This window comes from Thunnus albacares, chromosome 10 (genome assembly GCF_914725855.1).
Source record: "Thunnus albacares chromosome 10, fThuAlb1.1, whole genome shotgun sequence".
Lineage (NCBI taxonomy): Eukaryota > Metazoa > Chordata > Actinopteri > Scombriformes > Scombridae > Thunnus > Thunnus albacares.
Window position 1 is genome coordinate 30,218,536 of NC_058115.1, and position 16,018 is coordinate 30,234,553.

The 16,018-nt window shown below is 37.6% G+C and overlaps 1 protein-coding gene across 2 annotated transcripts in view; it reads right to left on the reverse strand.

The window, feature by feature from the left end:
* Nucleotides 1-16,018, reverse strand: part of pde6a (phosphodiesterase 6A, cGMP-specific, rod, alpha) — a 43,739-nt gene that overhangs the window by 19,624 nt on the left and 8,097 nt on the right. Inside the window, exons 4-11 of one of the 2 annotated variants that reach the window (XM_044363737.1) lie at nt 15,274-15,415; nt 11,208-11,360; nt 10,163-10,252; nt 8,724-8,864; nt 7,183-7,257; nt 6,348-6,412; nt 5,809-5,875; nt 2,297-2,344 (exon numbers count right to left, since the gene is read on the reverse strand). In XM_044363737.1, the coding sequence (XP_044219672.1) occupies nt 2,297-2,344; nt 5,809-5,875; nt 6,348-6,412; nt 7,183-7,257; nt 8,724-8,864; nt 10,163-10,252; nt 11,208-11,360; nt 15,274-15,415 (781 nt within the window). Of the gene's footprint in view, nt 1-2,296; nt 2,345-5,808; nt 5,876-6,347; nt 6,413-7,182; nt 7,258-7,355; nt 7,613-8,723; nt 8,865-10,162; nt 10,253-11,207; nt 11,361-15,273; nt 15,416-16,018 lie in introns of those variants that run through there. The other variant, XM_044363738.1, reaches the window with a different exon arrangement.

Below are 16,018 nucleotides of genomic sequence, written 5' to 3' on the forward strand. Positions count from 1 at the left end.
TAATGGTTCATTTCCCCGTTAACATCTAGACTCTAATTGTCAGCAGTACTGAAGCAGGATCAATGTATGTGCAGGGACAGAGTGGCTACCCCTGAATCAGGAAAATGAGTATAATATAGATAAACATAATGGGAGCTTTGAAGCCCCCTGGAAACTAATTTAAACTAAAGGAGAGCAGAGAATGTGAGGCATATCATTTATTCACTTAGGACTATATGGCAGATTCTTTCTTTATGAGTGTGCCCTGGTGGTCTCTTATGATACATGAAAAGTCATTTTATAGCCAAGTTAATTTTTTCAGACATTATTTCCACATATATATATATATATATATACATATATATATATATATATACATATATATATATATATATATATATATATATATATATATATATATATATATATATATATATATATATATATATATATATATATATATATATATATATATATATATATATATATATATATATATATATATATATATATATATATATATATATATATATATATATATATATATATATATATATATATATATATATATATATATATATATATATATATATATATATATATATATATATATATATATATATATATATACACTCTCAGCTCCATTTTTAGCCACATTGCAAGAGTGAAGGCTCAAACATATTATAATCACTATAATCTGAATGTATACCGCTATCATCTATCAACTTTACATAAAAATCTGATTGCAGATAATGAGCAAAATGGCTCTTATGTTACTGAACACTTGAGCAACAACTGGTACTAAGATGCATGAAGCTGGGCGTTACTGAATCTATTCTTTCCAGGATATATTAATCTATAAGAAGAAATAATGTAATGAATAATGAAGAAATAATATATGAATCAAAATACTGTGATAATGTTTGTGGATGATTTGCTTTGGACAAATGTGCCAAATAAATAAACATAAATGTATATTTCAACTATTTATCTTACAGTAGATTTGTCATTTAACTGCTTCTTCTATTGAATTTGGAAGCAAAGTAGCAAGAAGTAAATATTTTGCAGTATGGAGTAGGGATGTGCAGAGAGCCCAGTATTTGTATTTGTATCTGTATTTGTTGAGGCAGCAAAATTATTTGTATTTTGTATTCGAATAAAAGTGGAAAGAGGATTCAAAATCCTGTTTTTGTTTTTATTACACTTTTAATTTTAGAAAATTAAAGTGTTACAATAAGTGTTCATAAATAAACTACCTTACAAAGGAAGTCCCCACATCGGGTCTCCAACTGGAGTCTCCCAGATCATAGACGACTGCGCTGATTACTGAGCTAAAACTTTACTCATCGACTCATTGCAGGCAGACCTCTACCTATTTATACACCCATAACACAGAGACAGCACACCGTGTAACGTGTAGTACAACTTCAAAGGAGATTATTGCTTTGCACTTTTCATTTATTGCCTATGTTTTACAACCTAACTTTATGGAAAGGAGAAGGGGAACAACAGGTTATAGAGAGTCCATTGGGACTGATAGATGTAACAGTGGAGCAGAGGAGAGACACTGAGATAACAATGCAACCGACCCGCAAACTGGCATTTAACATGTTTTTTTTTTTCCTTCTTAAAAACAAATAATTTTTAAAATACTTGTATGAAACCCACTATTTGTGTTTTGCAGAATAATGTATTTGTATTCGGGCACACCCTTAGTATGGAGTCAGAGTTTTCTGGCAATTCATCAATTTTAAAACAATGTTTTGTATCCACATCGATAGAGGATGGAGAAATATTGACAACCATGTCAGAAAACTAAAGTTTGTTTTTTACTTTTCAGACAGCAATACACTTTCAGCCACTCTACCTTCTCAGTAATCAACCATGAAACCTCTTCAACATACAACCTTCAGCTTTTCACTGTAAACTTGAAACACAGTCAGCTATAGAGCCTTACTTCTCAAAGTTATTTATATTGGAGAGGAAGCCTGACTGCTTTTATTTATACGTTTATCATAGAGAAACTACAGCTGCTACTTACAACAAGCAGGAATCAGCAACAAACAAATTAAGCTGACGGACTTTTGTCTCAGGTAATTTTAAGAGCGTACCGCAGATTAGACTTGATGTTTTACCTGGTAATTTAAACTGTTGTCTTATTGATTTTTATTTTGTTTTTATCCATTCTTCACGCAGCATCTTAACAACTTTTTGTTCCTTGATGCGTCTCTTATTCCAGGCCTCCGCATTTGAAAAAGTAGAATCTCTCACCTGGTTAGAATTAAAAAAATAAAATAAAAAGTTGCCGCCATCTTACCTGGAATTGGAAAAATTCATCCTCACCAGCGTTCATGATGTTACAGATCTGTTGAAAAAGGGAAACGAGAAGAGATTTGAGCGATCTGTAAAGATGGACATTACAGAAATAAGAGGCCTTCAGGTCTGGAAGGCACAAGAATAAAACAGGATAAAGAGGAAGACATGAAAAAACTCAGCTTTTTGGCTCGAAGCACCACATGTTCATATGTAATTTGCAGCAGCTGACAAAGTTTTATTGCCCCACAGTGAATCCATTTAAAACCTCCTTCTGTCATATCAATAACCTTCAGTGTCAATCTCACATGTCTTTTTCTATCAATTTATGAAAAGGAAAGGTGGCAGAAATGAAGTTTTCACTTTCTACGAGATGTAGAAGAGGAAAAAAAGAAGAAGACGACGACGATGAGAGGGGAAAGATGACGTACAGTTGAAAAATGACAAGCGCCAAAGACAATGAAAGGACAGGACAGGAGGAGGACAGACGGGATAAAGCAGAAGGGATAGATAGATGAGCTGAGGCAGGCTCAGCGGTTTGGGGGAAAAGCACACTGTGATTAATTACAATGGCTGAAAAAATTACAATTATACATCATAGCAGCGTGTGGCTGAGCACTTTTCATTTTCCACAATGGTGTGCACACTGACAACTGTGTAATAAGGCCTAATGGCGTTCTGCTCGTCTGACCACCCATAGCTTCCAAAGAAGATATTTTGAAAGAGAGATACTTTAAAAAAAGGACATTGGTGTTACATGGACTCCTGCACACCAGAAAAGAAAGTTGTTGTCTGAAAGTCTCAGTGAGAGATGAGGAGGAGGATTACTGCTCTGAACTTTAAGTTTTTAAGCCACATTTGATTTATTTAAAAAACACTTTAAATCACACAACTGATGCTGGATTTTATAGACTTTTGCCTCTATAAGCCGCACTTACATTCGACTTTGAGTACACACAAAGATGGGCTGTCACATGACTTACAATATAGCAGAAAGGATCAAATTATGATCTCATGACCCTTAATCTCACCATAGAATATGCAACAATATATGCTAAAATAAAACAGACAAGGAATATTTAAATAAAGTTACAGTAGTTTTAGTCAACATCAGCTGGCATAAATCATCTGTACATACTGCTTTGCTACCAGTTAGTCCCTCCAGGATCTTGTGGAGTTTTTAAAATTATTTCATCACTAAATTTGCAGCAACTTTTCTATAATATTGCTACAACATGAGAGCATTTGTGGATTATTTCTGCATAAATTGTTACAAACTTAAAAATTTTTGAGTTGGTTGTAAAACAGTGATTGTTTACAGAACATACAGATTATCATAACATATAATTTTGTTCCTGGAGAGTGAAAATGATTTAAGCAGGAATGACTGGCTTCAGTAGTTGGCTTTCCAGGAATATGAGCTGCACTTTTTGCCTTTTATCCAAGATTTAAAATAAACATGGTGCTTTCTAACATGTCATGTAATGCGAACAAGCTCCATAAAACAAATCGTCAGTTTTAGCTATTAGATATGAGATTATTTGGTTTTGGTAATTATGCAGATGGTTAATTGTAGGAGCCTGGTTAACTAAATGTTCACTGTTGATTTATTATTATTAATTATTAGGAATACAACTTTTTATCATCATCATCATCATCATCCTAGAGCAATTTTCTTTTTTTGTCTTTTGCTGATCTCCACACTGTAAGACTTGTTTAATTCCCTGCAGACACAGTGTGTATTTTATTGGATATGATCAGAACAACACAGCTGAGTTTATCATTAAAATTTCTCAAGCTGATATTTTAAGTCCCAAACAGACCTCGCGTCTTGATTTCGGCTCCGATTGTTTGATCAAATCTGCTGTGAAAAAAAAACGCTGCCTTGTATCTTCTGCCTTATTGTCAGACAGGTTGTTGTTACCACACTTTAAGTTGATCATTTCCTGCTGAGAAGAGCTGCCGATCTTTGTATTCAACCTGCTCACCGGCCAAACAAATTTCACCAAAATATTTGACAATAGACATGAGAAAAGCAGGTTGATGTGTGATTTTTTTCCCCAGAATTTTATCCCCAACAGTTAAATTGTTGTGAAGTTTAAAAGACAGAAATGTCCCAGTTTGCACATCTGATGTCATTGCCTCAAGTTGTGAGAAGGTGTTTGGCACCATTGTGTCTCTCCAGCGGTGCAGTCAGTGAAGTCACCTTCTCTGGGAGTGAGTGAATGGTCCAGGGTTCAAATCCCCAGGTGGCCACTGTAGCAATTCATGCATGTATTATGTTTTCAAGTACTTATTGAGGTCATATTAAGCTGAACAAGCATCCAAATGCTCGCAATCTGCTTGGACCAGGACCGTTTCTGCTTGCGGCTATATTTCATTTTTCATTTGCACTTTAATTCATACAGTACATGTTTGGGCTCCAAGGTTGCCAAGCAGAAAGGTAACATGTTTAACACCTTCAAAAGTTTATCGTGTGACCTACTTGAGTGTCATTCAGTAGATCCGAATGTAAATGTGACAACCAGATGCCTACAATTTCAATCTGACTACTTCTTGACCTTATTTGGTCTGATCTAGAGCGTTTGCACCTTCCCCACAGTTATCTTCGAGAATATTTCTGGCAAACAGAAAAAGTTATACATTGAGGAGAGATCTGCTGAAAAACAGTATTGATTGCCATTAATACCGACTTAAAGATGACGCATGGGAACTTCCTGTACATGCTACTTTTAATAACATGAAGCAGAAGTCAACTCAATGTCAACCTAAAGCCACTTTGAAGTTTATAATTCCAATCTCGCAGCAGTAGAGTTTTCTTAGAGCCTCTCCTGACACACCTGAACCAATGTTGTTAGTGCTATGACATGAAACAGAAATATTCATCTGCTGACAGTTTGTTGGGCTCGTGTGTGTCGTATGTTAGTGAGTAGAGAAGGCCTGAAATATACCTACTGTGAACAAAAATGTAGGAAACTATTTGTAAAGCTGAAATGCTGAATATAAATTAATTTCCAGCTTGACAATCATCTTACAGCCTTTTTGCTCGTCTGTATCATCTCATCTTAATTACTGAAGTGGATTTAAGAGGTGAATCCATCAGTGGTCAGAAACTTCCACAAGAACTGAGCTGCTCAGCTTTTTCATGGCAACAGGAAGAGTAAATATATCACAATGACTATGTTAAAAATATTCAACCTTTGGTGTGAAATGAGCACATAATGCAAATGATACGCTCAGGGCAAAAAAAAGTGAGAGAAATGTTTAGGTATGATTTGCAAGGGGCTGTGTGGAAAAGATACAAAACTGTAAACAGGAAGTAGTTTGAGTGTGAACAAGCGAGGTGGGAAGTAATGTTTCAGAGGTTACATTAGGATTTAAAGCCAACTCAGCAAACAACAAATTATTTAAATTTTCAGCAAGGATTGCTCTCATCTATTTTTTTCTCTTTAAATCTTTATGTGCATGTAAAAAAGGAAGATGACAGGAACTCTAAAGAAAAAAACAGATACTGACCAGTCCGCTCTCTGCTACATAGGTCGGCAAACCGCTGATCAGCGCCCAGTGATCTGCAGGAGGAGTCCTGAGGATTAACAGAACATGACAAGCATAAAATCATCATCATCATCAGGAAAACAAAATGATTATGTCAACTACACTTAGCTACTGAATGTTTAAATCACTCTGACTACGCCATGTTAAATAAATGTTTAAAAATCAATAAAAATAAATAATGCATAAACAAGTTTCAGTTCACACAGGAGAGATTGTCAGGATTATTCTGCAGTGAAATGTTTGGACAGCGGTTATTAATATTTACAAGAGCAGCAATGTTGGATAAGAGACAAGAAAACAGAAGATCACAATGTCATGGACGTTTACCTTGTTAAAAAACAAAAAAACAAAAAAAAACCCCAATTTTTTATTAAATCAAATGTCGATCATGTTTGGTTTGCCAAGGAGGAAAACGCTGCATTAGTGTACCGTTATCTCTCTGTTGACATGTCTGTGTTTACCCTCCAAACACCACAAACTAGATCACGCTTATGACTCACGGTATGACTTTGATGTCCTCTTTGCCGTGAAGAATGTAGTCGATGATCTTGTAGAAGACGATTTCCTTGAGAAACACACAACATAAAGATGAGAGAGAACACTTGTGGAGTAGATATTCAATAAAAAATACATTGCTCCTTTTAAAAAACAGGACACTTACTGTATACTGTTGCACTGTTAAGACACATACTCTTAATACTGTGCAGCAAAGATTTAGTTTTCATAAATATTCACAATTTCTTGAGCTCAGTGAGTCTTATTTGTGTAAAGTACGTTGTTCAATCAGGATAAACAGTCAGTAGATATCAATAACATCTGTGTGAGTAGGCTCAGTAGTACTATAGTAGTGTCAATACAAGGGGCAGTAATAGAAGCAGTAGCAACAACTTATTTCAGTAATTTTCTCTGTTACTGTTAATATATTTTACATACATACAGGTATTTTGATCTCAGTTTAATCCAAACAAGACTGAAAATCTATTCACTCAACAAGGCCTTGAAGCTGCGTCGTTCACTACAGTACATCCCACAATATAAATGTCTTAAAACAGAGAGAACAAAACAACACACTGATTATTGTAGTTGTTCTCAGAATTGTGCCAGGAGATGATAATATGAATACAAATTAAAAGTTTATCTTAAGGGGCGGCACTAGAGGATAATCATAAATGCTCAGCAGGTGTTATGAAACGTTTTTCATATCTTGGAAAAATGTTGAAATGCACAAAGGGGAATATTGATCTGATGATAGCTTAGTTACATGTAAAACAGTTACTTTAGGAGCAGTACTAGATTGAGCAGGAGCAGTTGTAGCAGTGGTCAATATTTTCTTACCCTGCCATCAGGTGTTTTGGGTCCATCATACGGTGGAACTTCTCCCATCAGAACGGGCCACAGATCAAAGAACTCCTACATACACAAACACACAGAGAGATTTAAAAGATTTAAAGTTGCACAAGACAGCTAATAAAGCTGCTTCTGTTGTCTCATTATTTAGATGCACTTACTGTCTACTGTAGGTTACATCCAACAGCACCATTCTGCTTCAAAATGCTAATTTGCAGCAGCCTCTTAGGAGCGTCCAATATCTTTTGTACCGTCTCTCCACAAAGTGCACTGTTCATCCAAAAACATGGACTCAAAAGTTGAGCTACTAGTTTTGTTTATTCTTAAGTGCTTTATTCATGAAATCCAGTATTGTTACCAGACAGCCATCTGTGCAGGCAGACAGCATGTGTTTGTTCTCAGATAGCAGGTGTTAGGAATCAACTGGCAGCTGCTTGTAATTAGGTGACAGACACAGCCAATAAGTTGTATTTATGACAATGTGTTAGTTATCGCAAATACACAGGGGTAGTAAAATTGTGATCAGAAGCTGGTTTTAAGTATTACTTCTTTTATTGACACAGGGGGTGACAGCAAAAGAAAATTAAATCAAGGCAGAGAAATTGTGGGAATGAGACAAAAAAAAACCCCAAAGGAGTTTCTGAAAGTGTCTCTTCCCAAAACAAGAGGAGAAAAAACTAAGAAACAGATCACATCAAAACTCAACGAGGATGAAATTGGTAGAAAAGCAGCAATGTGTAAAGAAACAAGGCATGGTCATGTTATTTTGGGGGTTTTTTTTGGTCAATTTAGCCATTGGTGGTCTGTGTGTCTCCTACCAACTGCCCAGTATTTGTGTTCATAACAAATGCACTTTTGCTGCAGCTTTTAAAAAAGTCCCATTAATTTTTTTATACAGATATTAATGTGGATTTGGCAAGGAATCAGTAATTTTATGAGATAACAGAAAAACAAAGTAATATGATTATTTAGAAACCTTCGATGTTGCTTTTGCTTCTCAGTCTGCTGTTAAAACTGAAGTTTTTGTTTAAAATGTATGTATTTCAGAAGTTAGGAGACATTCATGGTATTAAATTTAAAGATTTGAGAGACCTTAATTATATATTAAGAGGTGTACTTAGATTATACATAGATTCCCATAGATTATAGGATGATTAATGCATTTCAAAGCTTCTTTGAAAAGGATGTCCATTAGTGATTGGATTGAAATTTAAGATAAAAATATTCACCAATGTATGGCTCATTTCTGTCTGGCTCAAATACAGTATAATTTTGCTTCATCTTTTCCATTGAAGGTCTACAGTCATGTCTGATAACTGATTAAAAGTTTTCATTCTGCTCTTTTGCGACTTTATCTTCTTATGTTCAACCATGAAAAATGGTTTAAAGAATTAAATAGCAACTTCATTGAAAGATAAGAATCTGAACTTGTGCACCCTCTCTTGTGGTAAAAATCATTCTTGGTTCTTCCTGCTTTGTATGTTTTCCAGTTTATCCCCAGCTTTGAGTGTGTATCTATGGTAACCCACCTTTGTCTTGGTCATGTCCAGCAGACCCACAGAGTAGCGGTCACAGTTGAGGAAAGCTCTGACTGTGTACAAGGCCTTGTGGAACTGCCTCTCTATGTCTGTCAGCTCTTCAAACACTTTGCTGGCCGACCACAGCAGCACCTGCACCAGAAACAACACATCCTCACCATTAAACCACCACATAGATTGATCCATAGGAGCGTAATATGCTGCTTTCCAAAACTGTTACAAATCAATGTTAAAAAATAATTATGTTTTAATGGTGTGACAACGCTGTGGGAAACATCATGGTCTGGGTGAAAATGATAACTTGAAACGTGGTTTCTACTACCTTAAAGTTACGCAACCCTCGTTGTCATGGCAACCACACACCATGACAATCATTGTTGGAAACGTGACACTTGGAAACAGGGGGAGAACAGCGGACTCCTACAGCTAAGTCCACTTTTTGTCATCTATCTAGCCATCCACCCAATCTGCCATCATGGACGTGTAAAGAGAACTGGATACAGTGTGGGAGGCGGGTTCCAGTTCATTCCTATGAAAGTTGCTCAGTGGTGCATGAAGCCAAAAAAGTCACTTCCTGCTGTAATGAAATTACATGAATGAACGCATACCTCGCATGATCTCTGGGCCCAAAGTGCTCATAGGGCATACGCACCAGAGACTTCTGCCAGCCAAGCCGGCTAATTTCCAGTTTAGCCTTCTGCTAACTTGAATGGGATAAATTGATTAAATCTTGCAGCTCTTCTAGACTTTCCAAAATGTTATCAGCCCAAATGGATCAAATTCTGATGGTGTAACAAGTCATTCTGTGGGGGTTGTGATGGTCAAAAACACATATTTTCCAGCCGCTCCTTTTCCCGTGACTATGTGAAGGAAAAATGCTTTTTGGGCCGAAGGCGGACCTGGAAGTTGTAATTCCACAATTTGGCCACTACACTATGTCAAATTGGCTTCAAAGCCCACCACACTTCCTGGGGGCTTGCTCTTAATAAGGAAAACTGTCACCTTATATTGACGTCTTTCGAACTGCATCATTTTTCTGGGTTATACTCACTACGGTCACTAGATGGCGTCTGTCACTCAAACGTAACTATTGGTCGTCTTTGCCGGCCTGAATTTCAAACCTATACTGTCATTTTTTCTTGTGAGGACAGGGTGACCAGAAAAGAATACAATACAATACAGTTTAACAGTTTAAAACATACTACAGAACTTAGAATTTCTCTTCCTATCTCATTGTCATTTCTTTTTAAAGTTTTAAAAGTTTGTCCTTTTACAACATGATTCAATTAAATGTATCCATGTGATCACAGTCGAGAAAATGTGGATCCCTGCACCTTCTTGTGCTGTGCTGATTCAATTCTGAGAATAAATAAAGTAAATCTTAAAAGGAGCAAAGCTAATGGAATGATATGCATGCTCTGCAGCCTCACCTGTCCCCTCCTGGTCTCACAGTTGTGCAGGTAGCTCAGGTGGAAAACTCTCAGGACCAGGTTAGCAAAGTTCAGGTACTTGTTCAGGGTCTGGAAGAAAATGGCACTTTCAGCTGAGAAATGCATGTGCTGTCGTCTTCAAAACATAACTTATTTCTTAGCAAAAGCCCAGTGATGACCATTGCAATATTCACTCTTATTGGTAAGTTTTATCTTCATGCCAACAGTTAGAGCAGTGTCACATTTTTCAAATGGCATTTTGAGTGTTTGTCAACCAAAAATGTTTAAATTTGTCTCCTTTTCCTTGACATAGAATCATTTCTGCATCATTTCTGTTCTGTGATTAGACTGTCTTCTACAGAGGGCTTTCAGGTGATATAACACATTCAGGCAACTACAGTGGAGGTCTACAACTTTTGCTAAGCAGTGTCTGAGACTAGCCAAAATCAACAGAATCCAAAATAAGTGTCATGTAATGTGAGTGCACACTTTCATTACTAATCATTTTACGACTGATACATCCGACTGACCTTTCACATCACATTTTTATTGTTTGTTTTAGGACAGAACTGGCAGTGATTTTTCACTTTATCCTTTCCTCATGCCTCTTTCAGCACCGTGGACCCTTTGCACCCACTGTAAATCTCTTTCTCCAAATGTTCTCTGACAGACCTCCCTTGGCTGAAAAATGTTCTCATTTCCGCTTTCATAAAGTTAAAGGATTAGTCCCGTTGTTTACGATTTGGAGGGCTTTATATTTGTGCAGCAATATGACTTGTAGTGCAGCAAGAAGCTGCATCTGTCATACAGTTTTATGTGGCTTTTATAACAGACTAATATTGTTTAGCAGACTGAGTTTAATTGTGCTGGATCACTGTTCAGTCAAGCAGCCAGCTGAGAGTTTGGAGAAGTGACATAGACCTTGACAGGAGTAAATAAAGGGCAAACACATGAAATCTGAGGTGGGACATGTTTTGTTCATATGAATCACTAAAACGAATGGGGCTGAGGGTGAATTTCCAGGACAGACAGTGTTGAATGTTACCTCCTCATCCTTGGCAGAGAAGTGCGGCTCGTCCAACTTGTTGATGGCCATCATAACGGCCACCATATCTTTACCGTTCATGATAGGTATGGCGAGGACATTCTTGGTCTTATACTCCGTCAGTTCGTCCACAAAGTCACTGAAATGAGCGCTCTATGAAGAGAGAGAGAGAGAGAGAGAGAGAGCGAGAATGTAATTGAATTCGGTTGGCATGCTCTTTGCCCCTGCACCCTTCAAAACTCCCAGACTCCGCTTTGATGAACACACCACTTCCATCCACAAACGCTGCTAGCAAAGGCTTTCCATTATCCACAAACTCAAGGCTTTTCTCTGCTGCACTCCACCTACTGCTCCTCCTGTACAGCAGGGGTCATCAATTTTGCTCCTCTGAGTGTGAAAAAGAGGAAGAGCGGCTCATTAACTGCCAAAAAGAAACAAAAACCTGCAGAGAGCGACCCTCGGGGGACAGCAATTGATGGTAGAGTCCTAATTTGGGCAAATCAAGGTGTGATCTTATTTCCAGGTTCGCAAAAGTCGAAAACAAAAAACACACAAATTAAGTGCAAGTAAGGGATCAATGAATCAGGGCAGTTATCAGAAGGAATATAATTTATATAATGAATATAATTTATACTGCACCAACCACTCAGCCAAAGGGTCAACCTGCTAGCAAAGGGCCAGCGCGTCTAGTCATCCATGGTCGTTACTATGTAGATCGTGCATCGTGACATTACCTTCGGGAATCACAGTCGTGCTTCAGCCCACCTACCAGCTCCCTCATGCTTCTGCGCTTCAGCCTTCCAGGTCCCTCACAGACCACAGAGGACTGCACTAACCACTCATCCAAAGGGTCAACCTGCTAGCCAAGGGCCAACGCATCTATTCATCTGTGGTCATTACTTTTTAGGGTGCAGGGGTCTGCAATGTGACATTAGTATGGTGCAGAGCAGCATTGTTGGGCATATTCTCCTATTCTAACATACACAAGCTTCACAGAGCTTTTACTTTGTCTGCCACTTCACTCAAATCACAATCATCTACAGGAGAAAACTCCTCAAAAATCAAAGCATTTGCATCATTGAATTTCCATCCACCAGCCTCAGATATCTAAATTCTGCTGCTGCTGTCGGTTGCAGCGGCACAGAAACCAAAACATCACTTCAAACCCTCTCTCTTCACCCAGCTGCAGCAAAAAAACTAAAGATACCCTGGATCTGCACAAAAAAGAGCTTTTCAGGGTTTGATGTCGTTGTGAGTCAGCCAAAAACGTAGAGAAGTAAAAAGTACAAATGTTCCTCTGAAGTACAGACCTGCCCTTATCATTCTTGGTTTGTTTATAATTTGTGCATCTGTTTGAGCATTAGTAATCAACATATGTGAACAGCCCTCAGCTTACACCTGAAACTAAATCAGTAAATCATTACTTGTATTTATAAATTTCTAAAGTTATGTTTTTCTATCTTTATAGGGGTCGACCTGAAGTTACGTCACGAAGGAGGAAAATCCCTGTGAAGGAGACCAAACTGATCCCGGATCAGCATCATGCAGTAGCTGCTTCAGCCTGACGCAGCTTACATATAAACCTGCTCCAAAGATCTGGGCAGTTTGACAGCTTGTTTTTGGGTGACCTTTGACCCCTTAAAACCCAGGGAGGTCTTCATCCTGCTTGTTAGCTCAGCTGAAGCTTTGCCTTGACCTTTGACCGCAGCTCCACACTTTAATACATAATCTCAGTTGTCTCTTGATATAAAAACACAAATTATGTTTTTATATATACTATTTATTTATGAAGTTCTGCATTATTTAACTCCTTCGCTTTTATCATGTAAGTATGACGTTCAATCACAGCTAGATTCATTAATAAAAACTCTATAATCCTGTTTGCTATTTATAACTGTCAAAAATCCCTGAATTAGGATTTTTTTCAACTTTATACTTATTTGACTATACATATACAACTATACAATACAACTATACATGAATTTGTTCAATACATAAATAATAATAAATAAATAAGCATAAAAATGAAAAACTTTCATATAAACACTTTTTATTCTCACCTAATTGCATAATTTTAAAAAATGAATAAAAAGTTAATTCAAATAATAAATACATAAAAACAAATGTATGCATGTACATACATAAAATATATGTTATATAAGTTTGCACACACACACACACACACACGCCGATACTTCATCCTCAGCCAAATTAGCCTCTCACATTATGACACATTAACTGGATTTCTGGGTGTTTCTGCTCCACTGAAGAGGAAAAAAAAAATCAAGGCGAAACAATAGAGTGTAACAGAATAGATTAAAGGTGTGTTACTGTGCTGAGTCTGTGAAAATGGCTCAGGGCCTGTATGACCTCTGGGAATAATCTGGGATCGCTCTAATTCAGGACAGATTAACCGGCTTCATCTGCAACCTCCCCCCACTAACACTCTCCACCTTCCTCACACACACACACACACACACCTAGATTTACCACTCCTCAAAATAAAAGTCACAGTTATTAGTCTGTAAATTATTTGATTATTAAATTCCCTTTGAAGGTGGAAGGGTTAGAGGAAGAGAGAGAAATGAGTACGGATGTTGCTCACCAGTACATAATCCCAGTGAAACATAATCTCCACCTTCCTACAACAATCCTGACTGGTTGACCGGCCTGCGCTAGATTGGACTGGGATGGAAATAGAGCGCAGAGAGACAGTGATTTCCAGTCTCCGCATTACTCTGAAAGGCTGTCCTCGGTGCATTAGCATCATAAAGCCAGCCAATTATAAGGAAACATTAGCTGTTCCTTCGCTTCAACTGGGGAGGCTTGCAGGCTTTGATATCGTTCCAGTTGCCACATTTCCCATCGTGCTTTCATGTGTTTGTGTGAGGCTGTGGCGTGACGGGCGGAGGTTTTGAACAGCATGATGATGTTTGTTCTGTGGTTGCTCACACTGGCAGCAGAACCAGTAGATAAAAACCAAACGGGAGCAATCAACCCGGGTCTGTTTTGTTCACCCGAGCTTTCTAATCTCCTGTGAAAAGAAGTGATTGAACTGATACCGAGGACAGCTTGTAATCCATCAGTTATGCGGAGTGGACTGCTGCCTTATTAAGTGTAAATGTCACAGTAACAGTGCAGGTATGGGCACTGACTGTTATGATATTAGGGGTGGGGAGGGTTGGGAGGGATGGAAATGGACCTGCAATAGCATGACAAACTTGAAGTGTACATGGGAATAAACTTGCCAGCCATTTTCAAATGTCAAAGGTATTGGCTATAATGAGATTGGGCTGGCTTTGGTTGGAAGGAATTAGTGGCAAACACACTGTGGTGTCTGGTCGCCCTCTGGTGGTCACTTACAGACGGAGCAACGGTAGACTGGTTTTCACATCCAGGCAAAACAAGGATTTAAATGTTAACTGGGTAATATGCAATATCTAGATTGCAATGTTTTTTAGTGGATTTGTTGCCTGAGGTGCAGGGTATCTTGGTTTCATTCTCTGTAAACTTTACTTCTTGGCCGTAGATATGTGCTGGATCCGTTAAATGACTCGACACATTTAAATTCTGTCTGTGTAAGTAGCAGGTAGAGCACAGCACCAATACAGGATGAAAGGATTTTATACTGTCTGGGACCTTCCAGATTACAAATGTATACACTCATTCAAGTTGCACTAGATAGATATACTATATGCCTTAAAAAAAAACATCAATATGTCATTTACAAGATATAATCATGTAGTAGAAATTGAGGGAGGAGTAGATAGTAAATAGACAGACATATTTTTGTTTCTTCTAGATGTGAAGATGTATTTATATTTGTAGTATATGTAACATGAGGTAAAAGTAAGGGAATAAAACAAAATGAGAAGAATAAAATGGGAAGAGGTTTGCCATAAATGAATGTGATGGAAAATGTTGCATATGTATGACTGAAAAATGTTTTTAAAGAAAGATAAACTAGGGTGATACACATGCACACACACACACACACACACCCAACGACACACACACACACACACAGAGATACACAGTCAGACAGACAGTGATTATGTGTACTTACCTCTGACACATTTGGAATGTTGACCATCTTCTTGGTAGACGCCACGTGGCCCACAATGCCCATATCCAACGGGTACACAATCTCACTGTCAGGCTGCACCAGACATTCATCATATGTTGCATCTTTATGGACGTTAAATAACCTGGAGATAAAGATAATGAAATTAGAAAGTGCTGTGCTTTTTTTTTTTTTTTAACATGTCTAACTCTAAGCATGTTATCAAGTGTTGCCAATTGGACTTTGTTCACTTTTTTGGCCTAGTCAAGTCATTTAATTTATTTATATTGTGCCAAATCACAACATAGGTTATCTCAGGGCACTTTTCACATAGAGCAGGTCTAGACCGTACTCTTGAATTTACACAGACACAAAATTCCACCATGAGCAAGAACAAAATTTCCCTAAAACGTCAAACAACCCAGGTTGTGACCTGACATTTAACCCTCAAACTAGCTTGCAAGTAACCCTAAATAACCACTGAAGCCAGCAGCTCTGTGGTTGTAGTGGGCTCCTGTCCTGGCCATGAAAATGTGTAACTGAATCAATAGAAATAATATAAATTAAAGCACATATTCTCAACTAACAGTAACTGGTTTAATAAAGTAATCGTGATTGTTTGCAGCGCACTGGTAAAAACCAACATCTGTGTTCTTTCAGTGTAGTTCCTGGGAAATTTCCTTTAAAACATAAGCGATGTGCTCTACGCTGGCAAAGTAACGGACATGTTGCCTCATCAGGTAAAGAT